Source organism: Paramormyrops kingsleyae, chromosome 1 (assembly GCF_048594095.1).
Source record: "Paramormyrops kingsleyae isolate MSU_618 chromosome 1, PKINGS_0.4, whole genome shotgun sequence".
NCBI classification, from domain to species: Eukaryota; Metazoa; Chordata; class Actinopteri; order Osteoglossiformes; family Mormyridae; genus Paramormyrops; species Paramormyrops kingsleyae.
In genome coordinates this window covers 76,956,030-76,978,404 of record NC_132797.1, presented here as the reverse complement: position 1 = coordinate 76,978,404, position 22,375 = coordinate 76,956,030, and the positions used below count along the sequence as shown (strand labels likewise).

Here is a 22,375-nt window from a genome sequence, read left to right as displayed (position 1 = left end):
ACCAGCAGAGGGCAGATGTATTGCATTAAATACAAATACAAGCAACGTAGTCAAACAGGTAAACTTTTAGGAAGAGTTATTAGCCTAGGCTTGGGCAGCACAATGGTAATATGGTACGCAGCAGTATTCTGAAACCATTATGACCAAATTGGTTGGCCGAATTTCATCACCAATACTTCAATGTGTTTGAATAGTGCGACTTTTTAACATACCATATACCTTAGAATAATGTTTGGACAGTATGAAAATAATAATAAGATATGCGGGTACCTCCAACCCTCCTCATACAGCTGCTCACCATAACCACAACAGCAACAACAACAGCTATGCATCTGTGAAAGTCCACACTGCCACCTACTGGAAATACCTAATCAGTTATCTTGCACATGCAAGATCGGTGGGCCCGGATGTGCACCATTGCTACTAGGCATAAAAATCTGGGCTGCACCCACAGTTGTCCACAGCCACCATTGATGATGAAATTTACATTATTACCCTCGTCCACAACCGAAAGTGCCCGCAGAAAAATGAAATATGAATTGGCTTTAATGGCACCCTCCGTCTAACCACTTGATCTGTGTGCTCTTCATTTACCCCTGGCTCTGTGCAGCGTGTGGAATGCTTTAGAGAGAAGGTAGGAAGCATTTCCTTGCTATCTGCTCCCATCACCCTGCAGTTGTTCAGCATCTGTTTGGGGGCTGAATTGCTCATCGATGTCCATGGTTGTATACGTCCACAATGTATATTTGTGACTTCACACTCTTTCTCCATGTCTTTCAGTATATTTGACAATTTTATGTGTTTGTTTTTTTCATTTGTTCATTTTACATTAGTTACCATATTTTAGCTTACAGAAAGCATTCCTGACAGAGTTACTGGGGAACTTGTCATGGCAGTTAAGGGGTCCTGGCATGTGGGGCAGTGAGGCTTTTCAGATGGGAGATGATGGATTTCACTAAAAAGATGATTGGCAGAAAGGGGTACTCATTCAGAAACTCCGTCCACATTGGCCGGTTGTACCATTTTCTTATCTCTTGGCTCCTTGTTACTGAAGCCAGAGGGGATCTGCTCCCAGTGATCATCAGATCTGCTATGAAATGTACTCTTTAGCAATAGGTGCTGGTAATTTCACTATTAGTTTGCTCTCGGTTCGTTCCCCCTGAGTTGAACCTCATGCTGGTTTGACCTAGTGTTGCCATAAAAGGACAGCCTTTCCAATCATAAAGTGCAAACCAACACCTGGTTTGTTCCCCTATCCTTCACAGCATCACCGGTGCCTCCTCAGAGGAAGAGGCCAAGAAGACGACCGAGGATGTTCTCAACATCTTCTCAGTGGCCTCTGGACTTCTGTACGAGCGCTTCCTGAGGTGGGCAGGTTCTCGCCTTACACTCGACTTTTGCTTGATCTCTGTCAAGCTCCCCCCGTCAGTCCTTCCCACCCCACACTTCTGTCTCTTTTCCAGAATAATGATGTGCTCTGTTCTCCAACACACCAAAACCCCTGTCAAATTCTGGTTCCTCAAGAATTACCTTTCACCTTCCTTCAAGGTAATGACCCTCCTCGCTTCCATCTCTAATTGCCAGTGCGTTTCTCTTGTCGGCTGCCTGTCGGTGTGGAGGTCACCCTAACCCTAACAATGGCAGGGTGGTTCAGGAAGGCCCTTGCTCTGTGTCCAGAATCATACACTGATCCCCATGTGCCACAAAAAATAATTAAAGAAGTCTTAATCAGAACTGTGCACAGACAAGTTTAAAGGGGCACTGCAGTGACATTTCAGGACAACCAGCATGGGCAGAAACTGTAAGACCGTGATTTAGTTAGTCAGCAATAGGTGTCTTTCTAAATCGCAAACCTACAGAGTTACTTGCATGGGAGTTTCCTGGCTTGTTAGGAATCGAACTTTTCATGCTGACAGGTGTTCAGTCCTTCTGAAGGTGCAGACGTGTCCTTTGCCTCAAGGTAGCTGGATTCTGGAAGGACACGATCCACCTTCCAGCAAGGCTGCTTTTTGCTGGTGTTTTGACATCTCGCCCAGATGTGTAGGGCAGTTGAGCTTGAATTCTCTTATATCCAAACCCACTTGTTAAGCTGTTTTTCCGTGCGACAAATGTGTCCCCCTCACATTTCATAATTACTCGTTTAAACCCCCCCCATATTTAACATAAAATATTGGTTTTATGCCAGTGTGTCCCCCCCCGCCATATTCAGAATGCTTCTGACGCCCCTGGCTTGAGGAACGTGGTGATGCGCGGCCCACACTAGGAAACCTTGGGACTTCAGAGGGCCAAGCTTTTCAAACGTGCCTCTTGTGTACCTAGGAGTCCATCCCCCATATGGCAGAGGCCTATGGCTTCCAGTATGAGCTGGTCCAGTACAAGTGGCCACGGTGGTTGCAGCAGCAGATTGAGAAGCAGCGAATCATCTGGGGCTACAAGATCCTTTTCCTGGACGTGCTCTTCCCCCTTGCTGTGGACAAGATCATCTTTGTAGACGCGGACCAGGTGATCTTAGCAGCGGTGTTGCTAGGCAGACTGCAAAACCTGTGCACATGCTGATCAGGTTCATATTTCCTAGTATTTGGTGATCTGGGTCCTCAGTTAGAGCTACTTACATGTGTCTGAGTGCCATGTTGTGACCCCGGCTGCTCCCTTCCCCTCAGATTGTCAGGGCTGACCTGAAGGAGCTTCGTGATCTGGACCTGCAGGGCGCCCCCTACGGTTACACGCCATTCTGCGACAGCCGCAAAGAGATGGAGGGCTATCGTTTTTGGAGGTCTGGCTACTGGGCCTCCCACCTGGGGAATAGGAAGTACCACATCAGGTAGGCGTCTCGTGTGTCGATAGAGGAGTACGTTTCCTCGCGTCTGCTCTTTTAATACAATATTTTTGTTTTTTCCATCCAAGTTGAAATAAATACAGTGCTCACATAGTCCTGGGGCGCTTGCTTAATTCAGAAAAAATGTTACAAATTCACTGGTTTCATAACAAAAGTCCATTGACAAGCAATGTGTAACATATCTGCCTAGACCCTCTACACAGACATTTTCTTTGTATTGAAAGTGCCATAATTTTTGACTGACTCATTCAGTTCTTTTCCTGCCATTTTGCTGTTAATTGCTATTGTAGGCACTGACTCCCAAAGGGGTTTCATGTTACTGCAGAGGTGTCACTAATTAAAAAGCCCCCATTGAGACTGCTTGTCAACTTTGTAACTCCGAACAGAACCATAATTTGGGTTTCAATTTACTACTACTTGAATGATTTACTTAAATCTACTGGTTGTTTTTAATGCAGTATATATTTTTTGTAATCAGATAAATAAAATAATAATTTTTCTTCTAAAACCAATAAATGTGCAATATTTTACTAAATTAAGCAATCATTTCAAGACATTCTATGAGCACTGTAAATGCCTGCCATCTTCTGTGACACTCCAAAAGGTCATCTTCATGTCACAGACTTCTTGTTTTGTTGCTTGTCGCATATGTTTGAGTGCCCTCTTATTTTAGCTTATTTTATACCATACCATACTACCTCATACTGTCATTTTTTGCACATTAAGCTCTTTTGCACATTACACTTAATTATTTATTTTTCTATTTTTTCTATCTATTGTACCTCGGCATTTTTTGTGTGGACAGCAAAGTAAGAATTTCATTGCACAGAGAAATGCACTTTTCTACTGTACATTCTACTGACAATAAATGCTTTGAATCTTGAATCTTGTGACATTCACAGACCACCTCCACCACCACTGTCTCAGGCAAACCTGATTTGGCCCACAGCGCAGTGGTGTATGTTCATGAGCTTGTCCTGGAAGCCAGCAAACTATGAATCATCACGTACTAGCTTGGTGCACAACCTGAGACTCCCAATGGCACAATAAGCCAGTTGATCATCCTATTGTTACACCCTGAAGCTGTTTTGTTTATGAAAGCTTCATTTTCATTTTGTAGTGAATTTGTTCAGGGTTTGTTTCCTGCCATCTGTTATGACAAATCCTGATCATTAGTTTACTATTACAGATCCAAATGTTAAAAACGGATTCTCCTTTAAGGTGGTCACATGGCCTGCATGGCAATTATAGGTGTCATCAAGGACGATGAACGGCACTGGGGGGGGGGAGATTTTGTCAAATGGGGTGATGAACCTCTGACTAAAAAAATGAGACATAAAGGATGGATCTGTTTTGTTTTCACATGAGATCAAAATGTTTGTCTGGTGCGTATAATTTCCCTCCTCTTCAGCATTTGCAGATTAATCAGACATCCCCCCTCCCCGAATTGTTCCAGTCACTGTTTGCTTTGAGTCCCTGATGCAGGTCATGCATGTCCTTATAGAACCTGACCAGTTATGCCCTCACAGTGCCCTGTACGTTGTGGACCTCAAGAAGTTCCGAAAGATAGCAGCTGGAGACCGACTGCGAGGCCAGTACCAAGCCCTCAGCCAGGACCCCAACAGCCTGTCCAACCTTGACCAGGTGAAGGTGTCGTGGCGGCTCGGGGAGAAGGGGCTTCTTTGCCCAAGGGCTGCCTTCCTGCTGTGGGTTCTGGTGTGGTGCCTGCTCTGTGCCTTTCAGCTAAGTGAAGGTGACCCTCTATCTGGGCTGGGGGCTTCAGAGCTGCGAGAATGCAGACCGTCGCTGGTCTCATGCTGTGACTCCCAAGGACCTGCGAGTGCTCTGTAGGGTCTCGTTTAAGATGATCAATCTGCAGCCTCTACCGTCTGTTAAAGCTTCTTTCTGGTGGAATGTTTCTAAATGGAAATTCTCTCTTATTTAATGACTTTTGTTTTCCTTTTCTGCTGTTATTAGTTTTTATAAGTCTGTTCTCTGTAGTCACCTGCTGCCTGCACAGGGTTCTCCATTGATAGGCTGTTTATCATCCCCAGGACCTCCCCAACAACATGATCCACCAGGTGGCGATAAAGTCCCTGCCCCAGGAGTGGCTCTGGTGCGAGACATGGTGCGACGACTCCTCCAAGGCGGCTGCCAAGACGATCGACTTGGTCAGTCCCTGTCACCACAAGGGGAAAACTGGGTGTGGGTGATTAAAAAAAAAAAAGGCACATTAATGTGAACCGTGTGTATGTGTGAGAAATCGGATCGGCTGCCGGCATCACCGCCCCGCCTTTCCTAATGTTGCCTGGTGTTATGGTTTCTGGCAGCTGCTAGGTTGCTGCTAATGGGCTTCTGAATGCTAGGCTCCCTGTTCACCAGTGAACTATGCCTCCCCCTGAAGGCAGAAGACTGACTGTGCTGACACTGAAACATAGAAAAATGACTAGAGAGTTTTTTGATTATCCACCCGTATGTGTAGTAGGTAGGAGGTAAAACAAAGTCTAAGTGACCTGGTTTTGGTTATATGACCTGGTTTGATAAAATGTACATTTATGGTGCTTTGCCTTCGTACCATGCTTTCTCTGGCAGCGGAGGTCCTCTGCACATCCGCGTCAGTTAATCTTAGCGTGAGCTTGCGGTGGCTCGTCTCTCACTTAATTCCCATGGCAGCCTTCCCAGCCTCACCCATCTAAAATTCCTCACTTCCCTCCAGCGCTATGAAAGCAGGAGCAGGTCTCTCGAGGCTGCCGACCAGCTGACGTTGCTGAAATCTGCAGTCATTGACACACTTGGGCACCTGCCACCTTTTTGGGGGTCGTCTTGGGGCTGGCTGCTTATGGCCTGTTAGACATTCATTAGTGGATTGATATAGTCAATCTGTGTACAGTTTCACACCTTTCAAAAGGCTGGAAAATATATAAAGTTAAATGTTCACCCTCGAGTTAAATTATTCACTTTTGAAATGCATGAGCAGATATTAGCAGATGCTTTTCTTTGTATGTAACTGGTGCATGTTTTGAAAAGGATTCTGAGATTGATGTGGAACTATTGGCACTGAAAGTGTGTGTGAGATGCCTTTTTTTCCACTCCACATTATTAAACTGTGTTTGTGATGAAGGATTTTTATGGGGGAGTTGGGGAATTTTGGCCCAGCTTCATAGGACTTGACCATTTGGAGTGGTATCATCAGACAGCCCCGGGAATCTCATCACATTTGTGGGGAGCTTTTTTCGACTTTCGGGTTTCAGGGTATATGTGTTGACCAACCACGTCCATTCCTCCGCAGTGCAACAACCCCAAGACCAAAGAGCCCAAGCTTGCTGCTGCAATGAGGATCGTTCCGGAATGGGAGGAGTACGACCGTGAGATCAAGGAGCTGCTGAAGAGAGTCCAGAAGCAGACCGGAATCAGACCATTAGCTGACCGGGAAGGTGAGGAGCATTCTGGGAAGACCGTCACCCACGGTGCCCCTGGGGTTCAGTCACTCTGGCCTTTGGGCAGCTGGCGCTCTGCCTGTTCAGTCACGAGTGCCATACAAATGGAAATAGGATTTTGCATTAGACATTCATTATGGGATGGACATGGGGTTATGCATCTGTGAATAAGTGCAGAAATATTGGCATTTAACATGATATTCTTTGGTTCATCTTATTATCATTGTGCTTTAGTCTTTTAATTTTGGCTATTTATTTATTTATTAAGCTGCATTTGTGGACAGAAATGATTCCTCATTCCCTTTTTTTTTGTTTTACAGCAATTCCCCGGGATGAGCTTTAGCATTGGATGTAGCTATTCTATGGAGTTATGGAAGTCAGGGAAGAATATTGCTGCTTTAGGTGAACTCTGCCAGAGAGGACCATCCCCACATTGTGAAATTGGGGTAAATAGATTATGCCAGCTGTTGCATCTCCAAAAAAAAACAAGTAAACAAGGACCACAGCCTTCAAGTTTGCGACGGAGAGGAAAGGAGCTCTTTTCATACCAGTATTGGCCTTGATACCCGTCATGACTTTTTTTAAGATGTTAATATTTTCTTTTCACAAAAGAAACATTTGCACTGCTGTTTAGAGTTTGCCTCTGTACCAGCGAGATACATTCCTAAATTATCCCACCAATTTAATAAGGCTGTGTTTTATTTGCTCCATGTTTCATTGTTTAATTATGATCCCTGAACGTTTGGTCCGACTTAAATTGTCATCGATATTTTCACCTTGGCAGGATATATTGGCACACTTGACATTTGGCTGAAAAAAAGCCCTAATTTCCAGCTCAGAGGGATGCAGGAGTGTTGATGGTCTGTTGCTGTAGACTGGACACAGTATGGAGGTCAGCAGCCTCCCCCCTATTATGGTGGTTTATTGACTGTGTCAGAAACCAACAACACACCTCTTACTGTGACCAAAAGGCAGCTTTCTCCACATCTGGAACACACTACCCTCCTGCCTGCGGCGTACCTTCAGCTATGAAATAACTTGCTCTGTTAATGAGTTTGTTGCCCTTTATACCTCAGCCAGGTATTTGGTATCAGCCAGTTAAAGCCATTTTGTCAGGTGGGTCTGTGAAATACCACAGTTAATTTGGTGCTGCACTCTATATCACTGCGCTTGGCTATGCTGGTACTATCCTTTAAGTTATGGTAAGTATAAATTATTGCCTCACAGTTTTAAAGGTCTCTTGTCCTCAGGAATAAAAATATCTGGATGAATCTTAATTAAACAAGTTAATCCAATATTTTTTATTTTTATTTGCATAGTGCATTTTCACAACATTACTTTGTGTCAAAGGCACTTCACATTATCCCTGCCCTTACAGGTCAGCACTCCAATTTCACAAGGGGGTGTGAAGCTAGAGTGACAGCACTGACAGTTCAGTTCATCCAAAGCTAATGGCACCAATCTCCATGCAGCTCTACACCTCATACTATAGGCCTAACTGGGAGTGATCAGTTACTGGCAGTGGGCATTACAGTAACCCATTCTGGAAGTTAAGGCAGATATTAGTTTTAACGCATCATGAAAGGAGAGCATCTTCTGAAGCTTGGCTATGTTCTGTAGATGGTAGAACACAGCTCTAGTAATACTTATGTGAACATTGAAAGATTGATCTGAATCTACCTGGACTCCAAGCTCTCTAACCACTAATTTAAGCTGAGTAGAAAGACCACCAAGGTTGATGTTGTCAAACTTATTTTGAGCAGCCTTGGGTCCAACCAGCAATACTTCTGTTTTTTCTGTGTTTAACATAAGGATTTTTTTGCCACCCAGCACCGGATATCTAGTAGACAGTCTTCTAACCCAGAGAGCTGTCATGCATCATCTGGTTTAACAGATATATTTATCTGTGTATCATTAGCAAAACAATGAAACCCAACACCATGATTTCTAATAATGTTACCTAGTGGTAGCATATATGTAGTGAACAGTAGCGGGTCTAGCACTGATCCCTGTGGGACACCATATTTGACTTTAGTGGACGTAGAAGATTCATCGTTCAAGCAGACAAACTGATAATGTTCAGTTAAATATTAGCGAAGCTAAGACAGCTTCTTCCAGGATCTTTGACTTGAAAGGAAGATTTGAGATATCAATGGGTTCAAGATTTAGTTTCTTTTGAACAGGTCTAATAACATGATTCAAATGTGTCATTATCAGTATGAACTGGGCTAGCAGAAGGCTGGTAGCTGTATTTAGCTACAGATGTGCATTGGATGGTCTGTCTAATCTGTTATTTTACCATTAAAATGATAAATTCATCACTCTTAAGAGCTTGTAGGACTTGTGAGTTTAGCATTGAAGAATTCTGTGTTAAGTTAGATGGATTCAAACAGGAGTTTAGGATTGTTTTTGTTCTCTTCAGTTATTCTGGAGAGGTACACAGATCTTGGAGTCACTAGTGCTTATCTGTACTTAGAGTGACTCTCTTTCCAGGCAGATCTGAAAACTTCTAGTTTCATTGAGCATCATTTGCACTCCTAGCTTGCATGAAGCATGTTTAAGTTCACATGTATAATCAGGCTATCAGGGGGCAGGTATCTCATCTTTGTGCTTTATTTTTTAAGTGGAGTTACAAGACCTAGAGTGCTGCGAAACGATTTCACCATGTTCATGGTTACCTGTGCAAGTTAATTTTCACATGACGGTTCAGATGTAAGGTTGAAGGACTGATTGCTCGCCTTTTGAATGTTCTGCATAGTCTCACTTTCAGGGGTGCTGATGAGATTTCCCACAATCCTCTGTGTCAGCATGTCCAAGCAAAACCTGTCTGTGATACCACTGCTGGTGGGCTGGGAGCAGTACTTTACTAACCCCAAAGCTTTATTTTTCTGAAACTACCGAGAACATTGTATCTTTACTTCAGGGTCTTCATGATCTGCCCTTTTAAGTGCAAACATGGCCTATTGTGTTCTGATTCTGAGAGGTGCTGTTTCTCGTGGCTGTCCCTTTTCTTATTAAACCACGACCTCAAGCCTTTCACTAACACCGCTACCTGTTGGGTAGGTGTTGTGAGTGAATTTGCATATAGAGGGTGACCTCCTGGAGTGTGAGGATCCTGCAACAGGGATGGGACAAAATAAGATAAGTTGTAGATTTCCCATGAGAGCAAATGGTAACTCAGTCACTTCTCTGACCATTGTAAGTTCCTGTTACTTCATTATCCTAGTGGTGCCGACTGGAACCCCCCATTCTATTCCTGACTTTCCCATGATCATAAATTGCTGACACTGTCTGTATACAAATGATCAACTAAGAACATTGGGGGATCTTTAATACTTTTCCTTACAAGCCAAACTAACTGCTTTATTCATGTTAAAATTACCATCAAGCTAGGTATAATGTCTATTCATTTCCACCAATATCTCTCAAAACAGCACTGATTTTGTATAATGTACATAATTTGGCAACCTTAGCAATGGAGAGTTAATTGACTTTAAATAATTTTGTCATAATGGAAAAGAAATTGTGAGCTGGGATGTTAGCGAGCAAGGTTTATCCGGGAATCTGAGGAAAGCTGAGTTATTTCATGCCTTGCTCCTGTTATTTAAAATAGGCTCTGGACCCTCTGACCATGTACAGGGCAAGTGGTGAAAGAAAATGAATAATTGAATGAATGAACGAACAAATAATGTGGGATTTTTGTGTCTGCTATAAGAACCCTTTACCACTAGATGGGACTAGTCATTGCGATCAGCTGCAATTAACAGATCTGTTAGATGATTAACAATTTTGCCAATTTTTATGCTACTTATTTCCATGGTGCAATGTCTCAAAGGTACAGCTTCCAGTAGGATCAACATTGTTAAATCACAAGAATATATCCGAGTTCTGTCCCAAGTCCTGGGGGCTTCTAGCTATTGAAAAGATAAAAAGGGGCTAAGTCAAGTTTGCCTGGGGCTTGTTTTTCTTTTTCTTTCTTTTTTTGAAGGAAGATTGGCATCAGGGCTAAAATACTCCAGGCTATGCTTAAAAAACTTGGGGCTATAGTCCCGAGTGATTGGACCTAATACCGTCCATGCCCATGCCCATGCCGATGCCCCTCAAATACTACCCGTGTAAGACAGACCATCTCCAATTGGACCTGCTAACATAACAGGCTGATTTGGCTTCAATTTAATGTTATTAGATTTAGAAACATAGGATAAATATGATGATATGAGATATTATGTATTAGCCATGCAAGAAAGTGTTTCCTGAGCTAATGAAGCTACAAATACATCATTAATATCTCCTGATAAATACTACAAATTTATTATGATGATAATAGTAATAGTATGGTAATAATTTATTAAAACTGCACACACAACCTTGCAGGCTTCATAGTGGGGGACTCAGGCTGACCTTCCAGAGATTATTTTCTGATTAAGTCTATTAGAGAGAATGTGGATTGGTGTTTTATATCCATACATGCCTGGATAAGGTCTGGAGGACTCTACATGCCCCAGCAGACCCCACGCACACCCCGGCAGACACTGTGTACCCTAGAGGACACCACACACCCCAGTGGACGCCACGCACCTCGGAGGACACTGCATGCCCTGACGGACACCATGCACCCCGGAGGACACTGCATGCCCTGACGGACACCATGCACCCCGGAGGACACTGCATGCCCTGACGGACACCATGCACCCCGGAGGACACCGCACACCCCAGCGGACGCCACGCACCCTGGAGGACATCATGCACCCCGGAGGACACTGCATGCCTCGTTGGACACCACACACCCCAGCAGACATCATGCACCCCGGAGGACACCGCACACCCCAGCGGACGCCACACACCCCAGCAGACATCATGCATCCCGGAGGCCACTGCATGCCCCGACGGCCACTATGCACCCTTGTGGATGCCACGCACCCGGGAGGACATCGTGCACCCCAGAGGACACCACACACCCCAGCGGACGCCACACACCCCAGCAGACATCATGCATCCCGGAGGCCACTGCATGCCCCGACGGCCACTATGCACCCTTGTGGATGCCACGCACCCGGGAGGACATCGTGCACCCCAGAGGACACCACACACCCCAGCGCACACTGCATGCCCCGGTGGACACCGCACACCCCATATGCTGATTTCATGCCAGCATGCTGTGGGAGGGGCATGGCTAGGATTGTGATAAAAAATTGTACAAGGAAACGTATAAAGAAGACTTCTAGGTTTTTCTGTCACCCGAGCCCCTCCCCACAACACTGCATATTTAGCTCTTAATCAGCCTGTCTCAGTCCACCAGGGGGAGCCATCTGGGACTTAAACAGCTCAAAATGTTTAGCTTCCTCATCTATAAACTTGCATATGTAGAAAAACCCAAATCAACAGGTAATGGATCGAACAGGCTTAACCATCAGTAACAGGCAACACCTGCTGATTTAGCCAAATCCAGAAAAAATTACTGCTCATGAATTTCTTTGTATACCTCCAATTTTAGGTGCTAAATGTTATAGTACATACGCAGGTAAGATCTGAAAAGTTACTGATTTGGAACAATGCTATCCAGTGTGTATCTGATCCCTTATAGAATCTCCATGATTTCAAAAGAAGCAAAGAGAAACAGAGGTACAGAGTTACTGGAACATGCCAGAGAAATCCGGGGGGGTTCTGTAGGGCGGGGCTCAAGCTATTTGTCAGCACAGAAACTCCCCCTGGGCACAGGAGAGGTCCTGCCCACAAATCCTTCTTGGCCTGGTGTTTTTCACCCTCCTTGCAACAGCAGCAGTGCTATTAGCTTTCCAGCCTCCCACAAAGTCCCCCCCCCTCTCCCTCGCCCTCTCTCTCTTTCTCTCTCTCTCCCCCCCCACCACTACTACCTCTGCAGCAGTGCTATTAGCTTTCCAGCCTCCCACAAAGTGTCCCCCCTCTCTCTCTCCCCCCACCATCTCTGCAGCAGTGCTATTAGCTTTCCAGCCTCCCACAAAGTGTCCCCCCCTCTCTCTTTCTCTCTCTCTCTCTCTCTCTCTCTCTCCGTCTCTGCAGCAGACATGTGCATGTATCAAGTGAGCACTGGTGGCTCTAGGCTCTAGGGGGTGAGAGACCCAACCAGTCATTGATCCAGATAAATACATTAATAAAAAAATACAAGATTACAATAAATTATTATTATACATTTCTAATTATTACAGTAAATTGTTGTACATTGATATGACTAACACATGGCATAATTTCAAATATAAATTTACATTATGTTTTCATTTTATTGAACCTAATATCTTCAAGTTAATTTTTATCTGACCAACAGGGGGAGCAATTGCACCCCTGGTAAAATCACCTATGCTAACTTAAGTTCTAGGAATGCCCAAGCTGCCACGCCTGTACCAGTGTCTGGATTCCTGGCTGTAGCTGTATGCCTTTTCCCTGGCACCGCCTACCCAGCCTTGCTGGGCCCATCGCCAATGTTTCGTGGTGAGGTGGAAATGTGCCTGGGTGGTAATTATGATTCTTATAATTGTGATTCAGAGTGATGGTGAGGCCCAGTCTGGAATCCATGAAATAGAAAGCCTTGTGCTTCATCAGAAGGGACTGTAGTTTAAGAATAAGGCAATGCTTAATGAGTTAAACATGTGAATGGACTTTTCCTCATTTATATTATTGAACCAAATGATAGAGTTGAGAAATCCATAAGGAACATCAGATGGCAAGTACTGCTCACCTGGAAGTAACAATGAAGACCCAAAGCGCCCCCTCCCCGCATTCACTGACCTGGAGTGTGTGTCTCAACAGCTCCTGTTGGTTGGACTTAATCCGTTGCATGGCTCAGTCTGGAACCACAGCACTGTGACAGGGACCACGGCACTCTGACCAGGACTCCAGTGCTTTGACAGGACCACAATGGCCCAGCTCTCCAGCAGGGATTGACAGGGACCACAGCAATCCAACAGGGACCACAGCACTCCCATGGGGACCACAGTGCTCTGACAGGGACTGCAGCCCTCCAAGAGGTTCCACAGCACTTCAATGTGGACTAACAGAGACCACAGTGCTCTCACCAGGGCTACAGCACTCTGATGGGGACTGACAGAGGCCACAGTGCTCTGATGAGGACTGACAGAGACCACAGCACTCCGTTGGGGACTGATGGGGACCACAGCGCTCTGATGGGGACTGACGGAGGCCACAGTGCTCCGATGGGGACTTATGGGGACCACAACGTCTTGATGGAGACTTTCAGAGACTGCAGCGCTCTGATGGGGACTGGCAGAGACCACAGCACTCCAATGGGGACCACAGCACTCTGATGGGGAGTGACGGGGACCACAGCATCCTGATGGGGACTGAAAGAGACCGCAGTGCTCTGATGGGGACTGGCAGAGACCACAGCACTCCAATGGGGACCATAGCGCTCTGATGGGAAGTGATGGGGACCACAGCGCTCGGATGGGGACTGATGGGAACCACAGCACACTGACGGGGACCGACGCGGACCACAGCCCTCAAATGGGGGCCGCAGCGCTCAGAATGAGCTTCCTCAGTAGCTCTCTGCAACTTCCTGCTGACCTTCTCTCGGTGTGGGATGCAGGCTGACCTTTCAGAGGAAGCCATCTGATGTTTCTGCACTGTGCCATTGCAGGACTGTGTCAGAGGATGTGGTCGGATCATAGACATGCATCATCGAGTGAAAAGAGGACCGGGATGATGATGGCAACAACATAAATTTACTGTTATTAGTAACACTCTAACATCCCCAGTATTTATCATCATGCTCAACTTGTCTTATTGCTGTAGGTACCCAGTGAGGTACCTGAAACCAAAGAGGATACAGGCAGTGCTTGGCCAATCAGTTTATCCTGTTCATTAGGTTACTTTCATTCAATCTAACAAGTGCAGAGGTTGCTACAGTTCAATCTGGACGTTTGGCTGGCACGCCAACATGGACAGGACCTCACCCTGGGGTTGGCAGGTGCTTCATGGCATCCTGGTATGGAGGGTCCACATGGGATGAAATTGCCAGGAAAATGTGAGAACGTGGCCTCATGCCATGTGGCTGCTCACTGATCTGCACGCGGCATTTGATTCAGCCATTGATTTGGCCGTCACCCTACAAAGAATTTGATTTATGAGGGTTACAGAGCTGCAGGTGGACACCACTCCTTTTTTGGGCTGCTCTGTTCATGCATAAAGATTGGCATTTGTGTGTTTATTGCAACATTCTGTGACTTTTCAGCTTAAATCAGCATTATTGGGTTTGGATTTGGCTGGATGCAGCTGAATTTTATCCCATAATCGCTAATATGAAGGTCAGCGTTGGTGAAGCTGGCTGTGAAGCCTGGGAACCCCCATTCCAGGCAAGAAGACCTGATCCGGATGATCTTGGGATGTTCACTAAGGTTAGCAGGGACGTTCCTGATATCAGGGAATCCAAAGTAACAGAAGAAGAAATGAGATACATGGCAGCCTCACTCCAGTGATTAAGTGGCCTGGTGAAATTGCTTTCACAAAGTACATAAAGCCATAAATCATAATGCAATTGCACTTCAGATACTCATTAAAAAATAAATAACTTTCTTAAAGGGAAACTAACTTGTTTTAGAGGGTGAATGGCTGAATTAATACCGCTTGGGGGGGGGATCATTACATCCGACATCGAGTGCTTGCTAAGTGAGGGGGTTCCAGAAGCCGATCTTAATAACTATCTTGTCAATGAGCTCAGTTAAAGTAGATGAAGCCTTCAGCTGGGGTGCAATCTCTCACTGCGTGTCACATTCATCTTCCCTCTGCCCAGCCTCCCTGAACAAAGCCTCTGTGCCTGCAAGCTCAGGCTTTCCATTACAGGACGTCCTGGACGGCTCGACCCAGCCTGCCTTCCCTGCATCTGTATGGACGTCAGGATTAAATAAGTTCCATGGTGGGTTAATGAATCATATCAGTGGAGGCGGAAATGAAACAGCCAGCCTCTGCTCTGCCTGGTGTCTTAATTAACTACTACATCCATGCGATGGGCATTGTGAAGGCAAGCCGGCTCTTTAAAAGCCTCCCTTATCCAGTGTGGTCTCAGCTCAGCCAGATCGATTCCCTCTGTGCTTGACATGCATGTCTGCTGGGAATATTGCAGCGCTAGAGGCTGCAGAATGCAGATACTCTTCATTTATAAAATGCACATAGAAGTGCATATTTCCTGTGGCATTTATTGCGGTGTAGGCATCCCAGAAGGAGGATGTACAGATGTTCCCCTGAGAACTTCAGTTTTCTCCAGCAGTTTGCCTCTGAGTCTGTGAATATGCGAGTGTGTGCCCTGCGATGGACTGGAATCCCATTGAGGATACCCCCTGCTTTCTACCCATGATTCCTGGGGTATTCTTCAGGTTCACCATGACCCTGTACTGTACAAGCCATTCATTGGCTGTATAGATGGAAGGATGAATGGATGGGAGGAATTATGGATGGCTGGGATAAAAGTCATCATAGTCTAGAGATCAGCTTTTGTGAAATGGCAGAAATGTCAATACTTCTCAATACATAAATAAATCATGAATGCTTAATATACTCTAATCCACTAAAGTGGGCCATTTTTATTGGTATAAGACCTGTCACAGGGTATGCGTTCACTGATGTCACAGGGTATGCGTTCACTGATGTCACAGGGTATGCGTTCACTGATGTCACAGGGTATGCGTTCACTGATGTCACATGGTGTGTGTTCACTGATGTCACAGGGTATCCGTTCACTGATGTCACAGGGTATGCGTTCACTGATGTCACAGGGTATGCGTTCACTGATGTCACATGGTGTGTGTTCACTGATGTTACAGGGCATCCGTTCACTGATGTCACATGGTGTGTGTTCACTGATGTCACAGGGTATGCATTCACTGATGTCACATGGTGTGTGTTCACTGATGTCACAGGGTATGCGTTCACTGATGTCACAGGGTATGCGTTCACTGATGTCACATGGTGTGTGTTCACTGATGTTACAGGGTATGCGTTCACTGATGTCACATGGTGTGTGTTAACTGATGTCACAGGGTATGCATTCACTGATGTCACAGGGTATGCGTTCACTGATGTCACATGGTGTGTGTTCACTGATGTCACAGGGTATGCGTTCACTGATGTCACAGGGTATGCGTTCACTGATGTCACAGGGTATGCGTTCACTGATGTCAGGGTATGCGTTCACTGATGTCACAGGGTATGCGTTCACTGATGTCACATGGTGTGTGTTCACTGATGTCACAGGGTATCCGTTCACTGATGTCACAGGGTATGCGTTCACTGATGTCACAGGGTATGCGTTCACTGATGTTACAGGGTATCCGTTCACTGATGTCACATGGTGTGTGTTCACTGATGTCACAGGGTATGCGTTCACTGATGTCACAGGGTATGCGTTCACTGATGTTACAGGGTATCCGTTCACTGATGTCACATGGTGTGTGTTCACTGATGTCACAGGGTATGCATTCACTGATGTCACAGGGTATGCGTTCACTGATGTCACAGGGTATGCGTTCACTGATGTCACATGGTGTGTGTTCACTGATGTTACAGGGTATGCGTTCACTGATGTCACATGGTGTGTGTTAACTGATGTCACAGGGTATGCGTTCACTGATGTCACAGGGTATGCGTTCACTGATGTCACATGGTGTGTGTTCACTGATGTCACAGGGTATGCATTCACTGATGTCACAGGGTATGCGTTCACTGATGTCACATGGTGTGTGTTAACTGATGTCACAGGGTATGCATTCACTGATGTCACAGGGTATGCGTTCACTGATGTCACATGGTGTGTGTTCACTGATGTCACAGGGTATGCATTCACTGATGTCACAGGGTATGCGTTCACTGATGTCACAGGGTATGCGTTCACTGATGTCACATGGTATGCGTTCACTGATGTCACATGGTGTGTGTTCACTGATGTCACAGGGTATGCGTTCACTGATGTCACAGGGTATGCGTTCACTGATGTCACAGGGTATGCGTTCACTGATGCAGTCGTGAAGGTGGTGAAATTTTGAGTTACTGTTAAGGACACCAACTCTGCAACTCAGCAAGGTGATTGGTCACTCATCCTCTATAGTAATGAAATTACAGGAAATTGGGCAAAAACAAGCAGGGTGGGCTCTGTGAGTATAAACAAGCAGGGTGGGCTCTGTGAGTATAAACAAGCAGGGTGGGCTCTGTGAGTATAAACAAGCAGGGTGGGCTCTGTGAGTATAAATCAGGGCCATTCAGAAGAAGCAGCTCGTAGTGAGGAGCATGTTATATTCAGGCGTTAGCAGCTCACACAGGTACAAAAGACTGTCTGCAGGCAGCCAGAGAGTCCAGTTCCTGAAGTGTGTTGCTGGTGCGTCGGCAGGAACCTTGATCTAGGGGGGGTGGGGGTGCTGCCATGTTCATAGAGCTGCCTGCAGCAGGCAGATACGTGCAGCTCAAAAGCATATCGATTGTGCCACACTTGCGATGTGTTTTGTGTTAAGTTATTGTCCCTCTTTCTGTCTTTTTGCTGTTTTATTGATATAATAATCAAGGGACTAAACAGGTGTTTTCTGCAGTTTTGTTTTATATGACTACACAAAATTGGCACTATTTATAAATCAGTTTTTGTTTAAATAAGGAGTGCTGGAGCGTGCTACCAACCTCTCCAGACATGTGAAGAGCGAGGTCACTTGCTTAAGAGCACAACTGGATTTTCCCTGCAGAAAAAATGGTGAATCGATGGCAAAGTTTCACTCTTGGTCAGCCTATGGTGCTCTTAAAAAGTGGGTCACATTTTCAGCCTAAATTAACTTGTGTTGTCAGTTGCTAAGGTGCTTTCACAACTGACACCAATTTGGGGAAAAAACGCTGATTTTTAGCCATGCTATATTACCTGTAAAATACCAATATTCATATCTCAAATGCCTGAAGTAAAGCAACAATTCCTCTATGAAAATGAATATGCCATTTCTAGTGTCAATTTTTAATCTGTGCTGCCAAGCAGATTTTGAGCTACATTAACAAATTAACTGTGTGTAGCAGCAGGCAGCGATTAAGGAATTAAACTGGGAACCAGCAACTGTACGCTCATTGCCTTCATGAGTCTGTGCTGGTGTATTTTAACAGTTTTTAGAAAAGTGAGATAACACATGGTATAAGTGAGGTTTGTGTTGCCTGTTGTACCTGCCTAACCACTGTCTTCCAAATTTGGGGGTTCAGGAGTTTATCTGAGGGATATGCGGACAGTATCACTCTGGAGTCTTCTTCTCCGTCAAGTTATACTGCATTATTTACAGTCAAATACACCCAGCTGGGCTTAATTCTACAGAATTATTTATTAAAACCATGACACGTTCAATATTTTGTTTAGCCGGTCCACAGAGTGTCAACACAATGGCAGAGCAGGGGATGTTTGTTGGACTTGCTAACTTTTGTTGGGGGGGGGGGGGGGTATTATACTTTGAGAGAAAGCTCAGCATCTATTTCAACACTGGACTAGGGCACCAGGATTGTCACCACAAAGGTCTTCTAGGCTAGTCTTAATGAAACACACTCAAGAACAAAATGATCTATACTGCACTGCCTAGTCCACTACGGCTGTAGGTATGTATGTTGCTATGGGTGCAGTAACAAGTAGTGGCTTCATGTTGACATAAATCTCATGGTTGTTGTGCTTAGTCTGTCATGCTGTTGTATTTCCTGTATCACTGTATAAACTATTCATACCATATCCTTGTAAGGTACAGAACCCCCCACATATCATATTGTGCTTTTAATGCAGCATGCATTATTACACAGGTCTAATTGCATATTTGTCCTCAATATGTCTTGTTAGGTCTGGTGATCTGAGATCAGAATGCCCAGCTGTTTAAGGCTTGTGTGAGCTGTGAGGAGGAGCCACCTGGAGCAGGATAAAACGGCTGTCTGCTGAGCGGTTGGAAATGCTGGCCTCTGAGATGATGCCTGTGATTCAGTACGATGTGTAATTATCCCTTTAGGTTATTTTAGAAAACCTGCAAATTATTGGAAGAACATCTTACAAAGAGGCTGGAGGTATGTATATGATAAACCTTGTATATAAACTGCATCTTCACTAAATGTCAGCATTCTGTAATCATCTCCCCCATTTTTGACAAGCATGGCAGCCACTTCCTCGCTCAGGACATGGCATCCACGGCTTACACAGTGCAGAACATCTGCAACAGCGTCCCCGCTTGATGTGCTGTTAGTCTTTCCTCAACAAATTTCACATCAATCTACCATTTAAGCACTGAGCATTTCATGCCACACATGGTGACAGCACTAGTGCTTACTGGGAAATGTTAGCATCCGAGCTGAGGACAGATGATCATAAGCTGCAGTGTGTCTCAAAACTACCCAAATGGTTTTTATCCGCAGAGCACAGGAAAATGGTGCATGCGTTCCTTTTCTTTTTTTTGCTGCACCGTGATTTGCACCAGGGGCTCCATTCTCTTTGCTGCAGCCCTTGCAGTTATTTGCTGCTGTGTTTTACCCAGCAGGGACTACAGTGCTGTGAGTGAAGGAGGTCCCCCCCTCTCTGTAACTGCAGACAGCGTGGGAGGTGGGGAAGGAGTGAGCGAGGGAACGAGGGAGGGATGGATGGAGGGAGAGGAGGAGGACCCCAGCCATCCTTTTCTATGCACGATCTGTGCCAGTTGAAATTTGCTGCGACATGGCGGTAGCTTTGTGTCAGGAGTCCGGCGCAGGCTGCATGCGCAGGCTGCATGCGCAGGCTGCAGGCGCAGGCAAAACAGAAACATGTCCCACAAGGCAGCGGTACAGATGATTCCTGCCTTTTCCAGCAGCACCGCAGCCTTCAGACCATCATGTTGGTAGAAAACATGCAGTTCATTTGTTATTGTTTGCCCTTTTTCACCATTTCATTTTGGCATAAAGGCCAAAGAGGTGAATGTGTGTCCTCAGCCTGATCCAGAAAAGGGGCGAACAGCCCTCCCTGACAACCACGGTATATGCTTGGCCGCAACAGCAGTTCCAGAATACCCCAGGGAGCAGCACAGAACCCATCCTTCAAACATCATTCTATCAGCTGTAAGCAGCAGAAATCAAAATACCAGACTTGCACCAGGAAGGCATGAGGGTCAAATCCAAAGTAGCTGTCTGGAATGCACAGAAAGAATGGTGTAAAAGCCACTGTGTCAGGCTGTCAGGCAAATATATCTATTTTATATGAAATTTCCTTTTTTCTTCTCTTGGTTTCACCCTAGTCTAGCTGCTCTCTAGTCTGCGGTGGGTCCAGCTGGCCAGCTTGCTCCTCATGGCAGTCTCCAAGTGTTAATAGCACGCCAAAGCTGCGGCCTCAATTCACTTCTTGTCAATGTGATTGATTTCTTTACATGTTATAGGTCACTCTGAGAGGCCTCAGAGGATTTTTGCCACTTGCTGCTGGAAACTGGCAACCCCCAGACCGCTGTTTGGCTGAAAGAGGTCTGTGGGAAGCTGAAAGAGGCACCAGTGATATCCTGCACTCATAATGCCCTCTCCTGTCAGCTGGATCGGACTGCTATCAGTGGGTGACAGAGTACCTAACCTGTCTTTTATATTAATACTTGATATTTAAGTAAACTAAATGGTTGTAGAATGAGATGCAGCTGAGGGGATGGATGACATACCACACTCCTCCTCTTACATTTGGACATATTCTCGTCCTGCTCTGTGTAATGCTTAAGCAGAAAATAAACCAGGACAGAAACTGGCAATTATCTTTAAAGCTACCAGTGCAAAGGTTCAGTTTACTGGCTTGAAAACATCAGAATAGATTAGAAAAGTGAAAAAAATTGGCATGTAAGCTGACGGTCCTGGCATTTCTTTGTCTTGCTGAATGTAATTGTTTATTCATGACTGTGGAAGTCATGTTGGCAATTTCCACCCAAATAATGATTTAATTTATGAATTTACAGAATCCCAGGATAACACTGCACCCTCATGCCTCCTCTCATAGAGCTAATTCCCATCCAGTGGCTAGGCCTCTCCCACAGGGCAAAAACACATCATTTAGGTGGATTGGTGTCTCAAAATTGCATTTAGAGTGGCTGTGAGCCCTATGACAGAGTGGAATTACACCCTCTTCTAGTTTGGTTTCTTAATGCTGATCTTCAGGACCAACTGGGTATTTTTCTATCAAACTCTTTAATTAAGTTTGGTTGATCACAGTGCTGATTGAATCCATGGTTTGACACTTCTAAAAATTTCTGCCAGCCTCTATGAGATTTTAGAAAGGGATGTATACATAAAAAAATAACAAAATGCTAAAAAAATGTTATCTACCATTTGAAAAAATTCCCAGAAAGATGCTATACTATTAACCATATAACAGTACAAAACACTGAAAGATTGATTAAGGTCAATACTAATTTAATATGATTTGTTGTATAAGAACAAATCAACCAAATAAAGCTGACAGAATTCTAAGTATCTCTACTCTCAGCCTTTAATGGATGTGAAATCTGGTTCAGTGCTTTATAATAGCTTTAGCAATACTAATTAATTAAAAAGAAGATGGCTAAAAGGAAAAGAAATGTACACAGTAGGTCCCCAGGTCCACAAATAAGAAGTTTTGACCCAAACCTATTTCTGGCTCTGATTTGTCTTTTCACTAGAATTCAAAAAAAGTAGGCTATTTTGTTTTATACAAGAAAAGTGTTTATATGTGACAGCCTTTATTATCAATGTGCCCCTTTATTATTCAGCTTCATGATAATTAAACATCACTTGTCAGTATGGACACTTACTGCTTTGAAATTATGGGGCACCACCTCATGCAGGGTGGAACCCAAGATAAGGATCTTGGGACTCCTGTTACCCTGACCGGCATAAGCAGTTGGAAGATGGATGAATAGATATAAACTATATTGCAGTGAAGAAATAAAAGAATATAAGGAAAGAGTAGCTTTTTTGCTATTTGTTCTGAGCAGGTTTGATTTCTAAGATATTATAGGCTAAGATATTATAGGCTAATCAAAGAAATGGTCAAACCAGATTTTCACAAATATTTTAAGCAGCCATAAACACATTTTCAATTACCTGCTCAGAACAAATAGCAAAAAAGCTACTCTTTCCTTATATTCTTTTATTT

The 22,375-nt window shown here is 44.7% G+C and overlaps 1 protein-coding gene across 2 annotated transcripts in view; it reads left to right on the top strand.

Moving 5' to 3' along the window:
- uggt2 (UDP-glucose glycoprotein glucosyltransferase 2) overlaps window positions 1-8,601 on the top strand; it is a 31,232-nt gene extending 22,631 nt beyond the window's left edge. Inside the window, exons 33-41 of one of the 2 annotated variants that reach the window (XM_023842610.2) lie at window positions 611-634; window positions 1,266-1,367; window positions 1,464-1,548; window positions 2,320-2,502; window positions 2,661-2,821; window positions 4,366-4,480; window positions 4,891-5,007; window positions 6,126-6,270; window positions 6,594-8,601. In XM_023842610.2, coding sequence (XP_023698378.2) covers window positions 611-634; window positions 1,266-1,367; window positions 1,464-1,548; window positions 2,320-2,502; window positions 2,661-2,821; window positions 4,366-4,480; window positions 4,891-5,007; window positions 6,126-6,270; window positions 6,594-6,616 — 955 coding nt within the window. In that variant the 3' untranslated portion in view covers window positions 6,617-8,601. The remainder of the gene's footprint in view (window positions 1-610; window positions 635-1,265; window positions 1,368-1,463; window positions 1,549-2,319; window positions 2,503-2,660; window positions 2,822-4,365; window positions 4,481-4,890; window positions 5,008-6,125; window positions 6,271-6,593) is intronic. The other variant, XM_023842611.2, reaches the window with a different exon arrangement.
- Window positions 8,602-22,375: the final 13,774 nt, after the last annotated feature.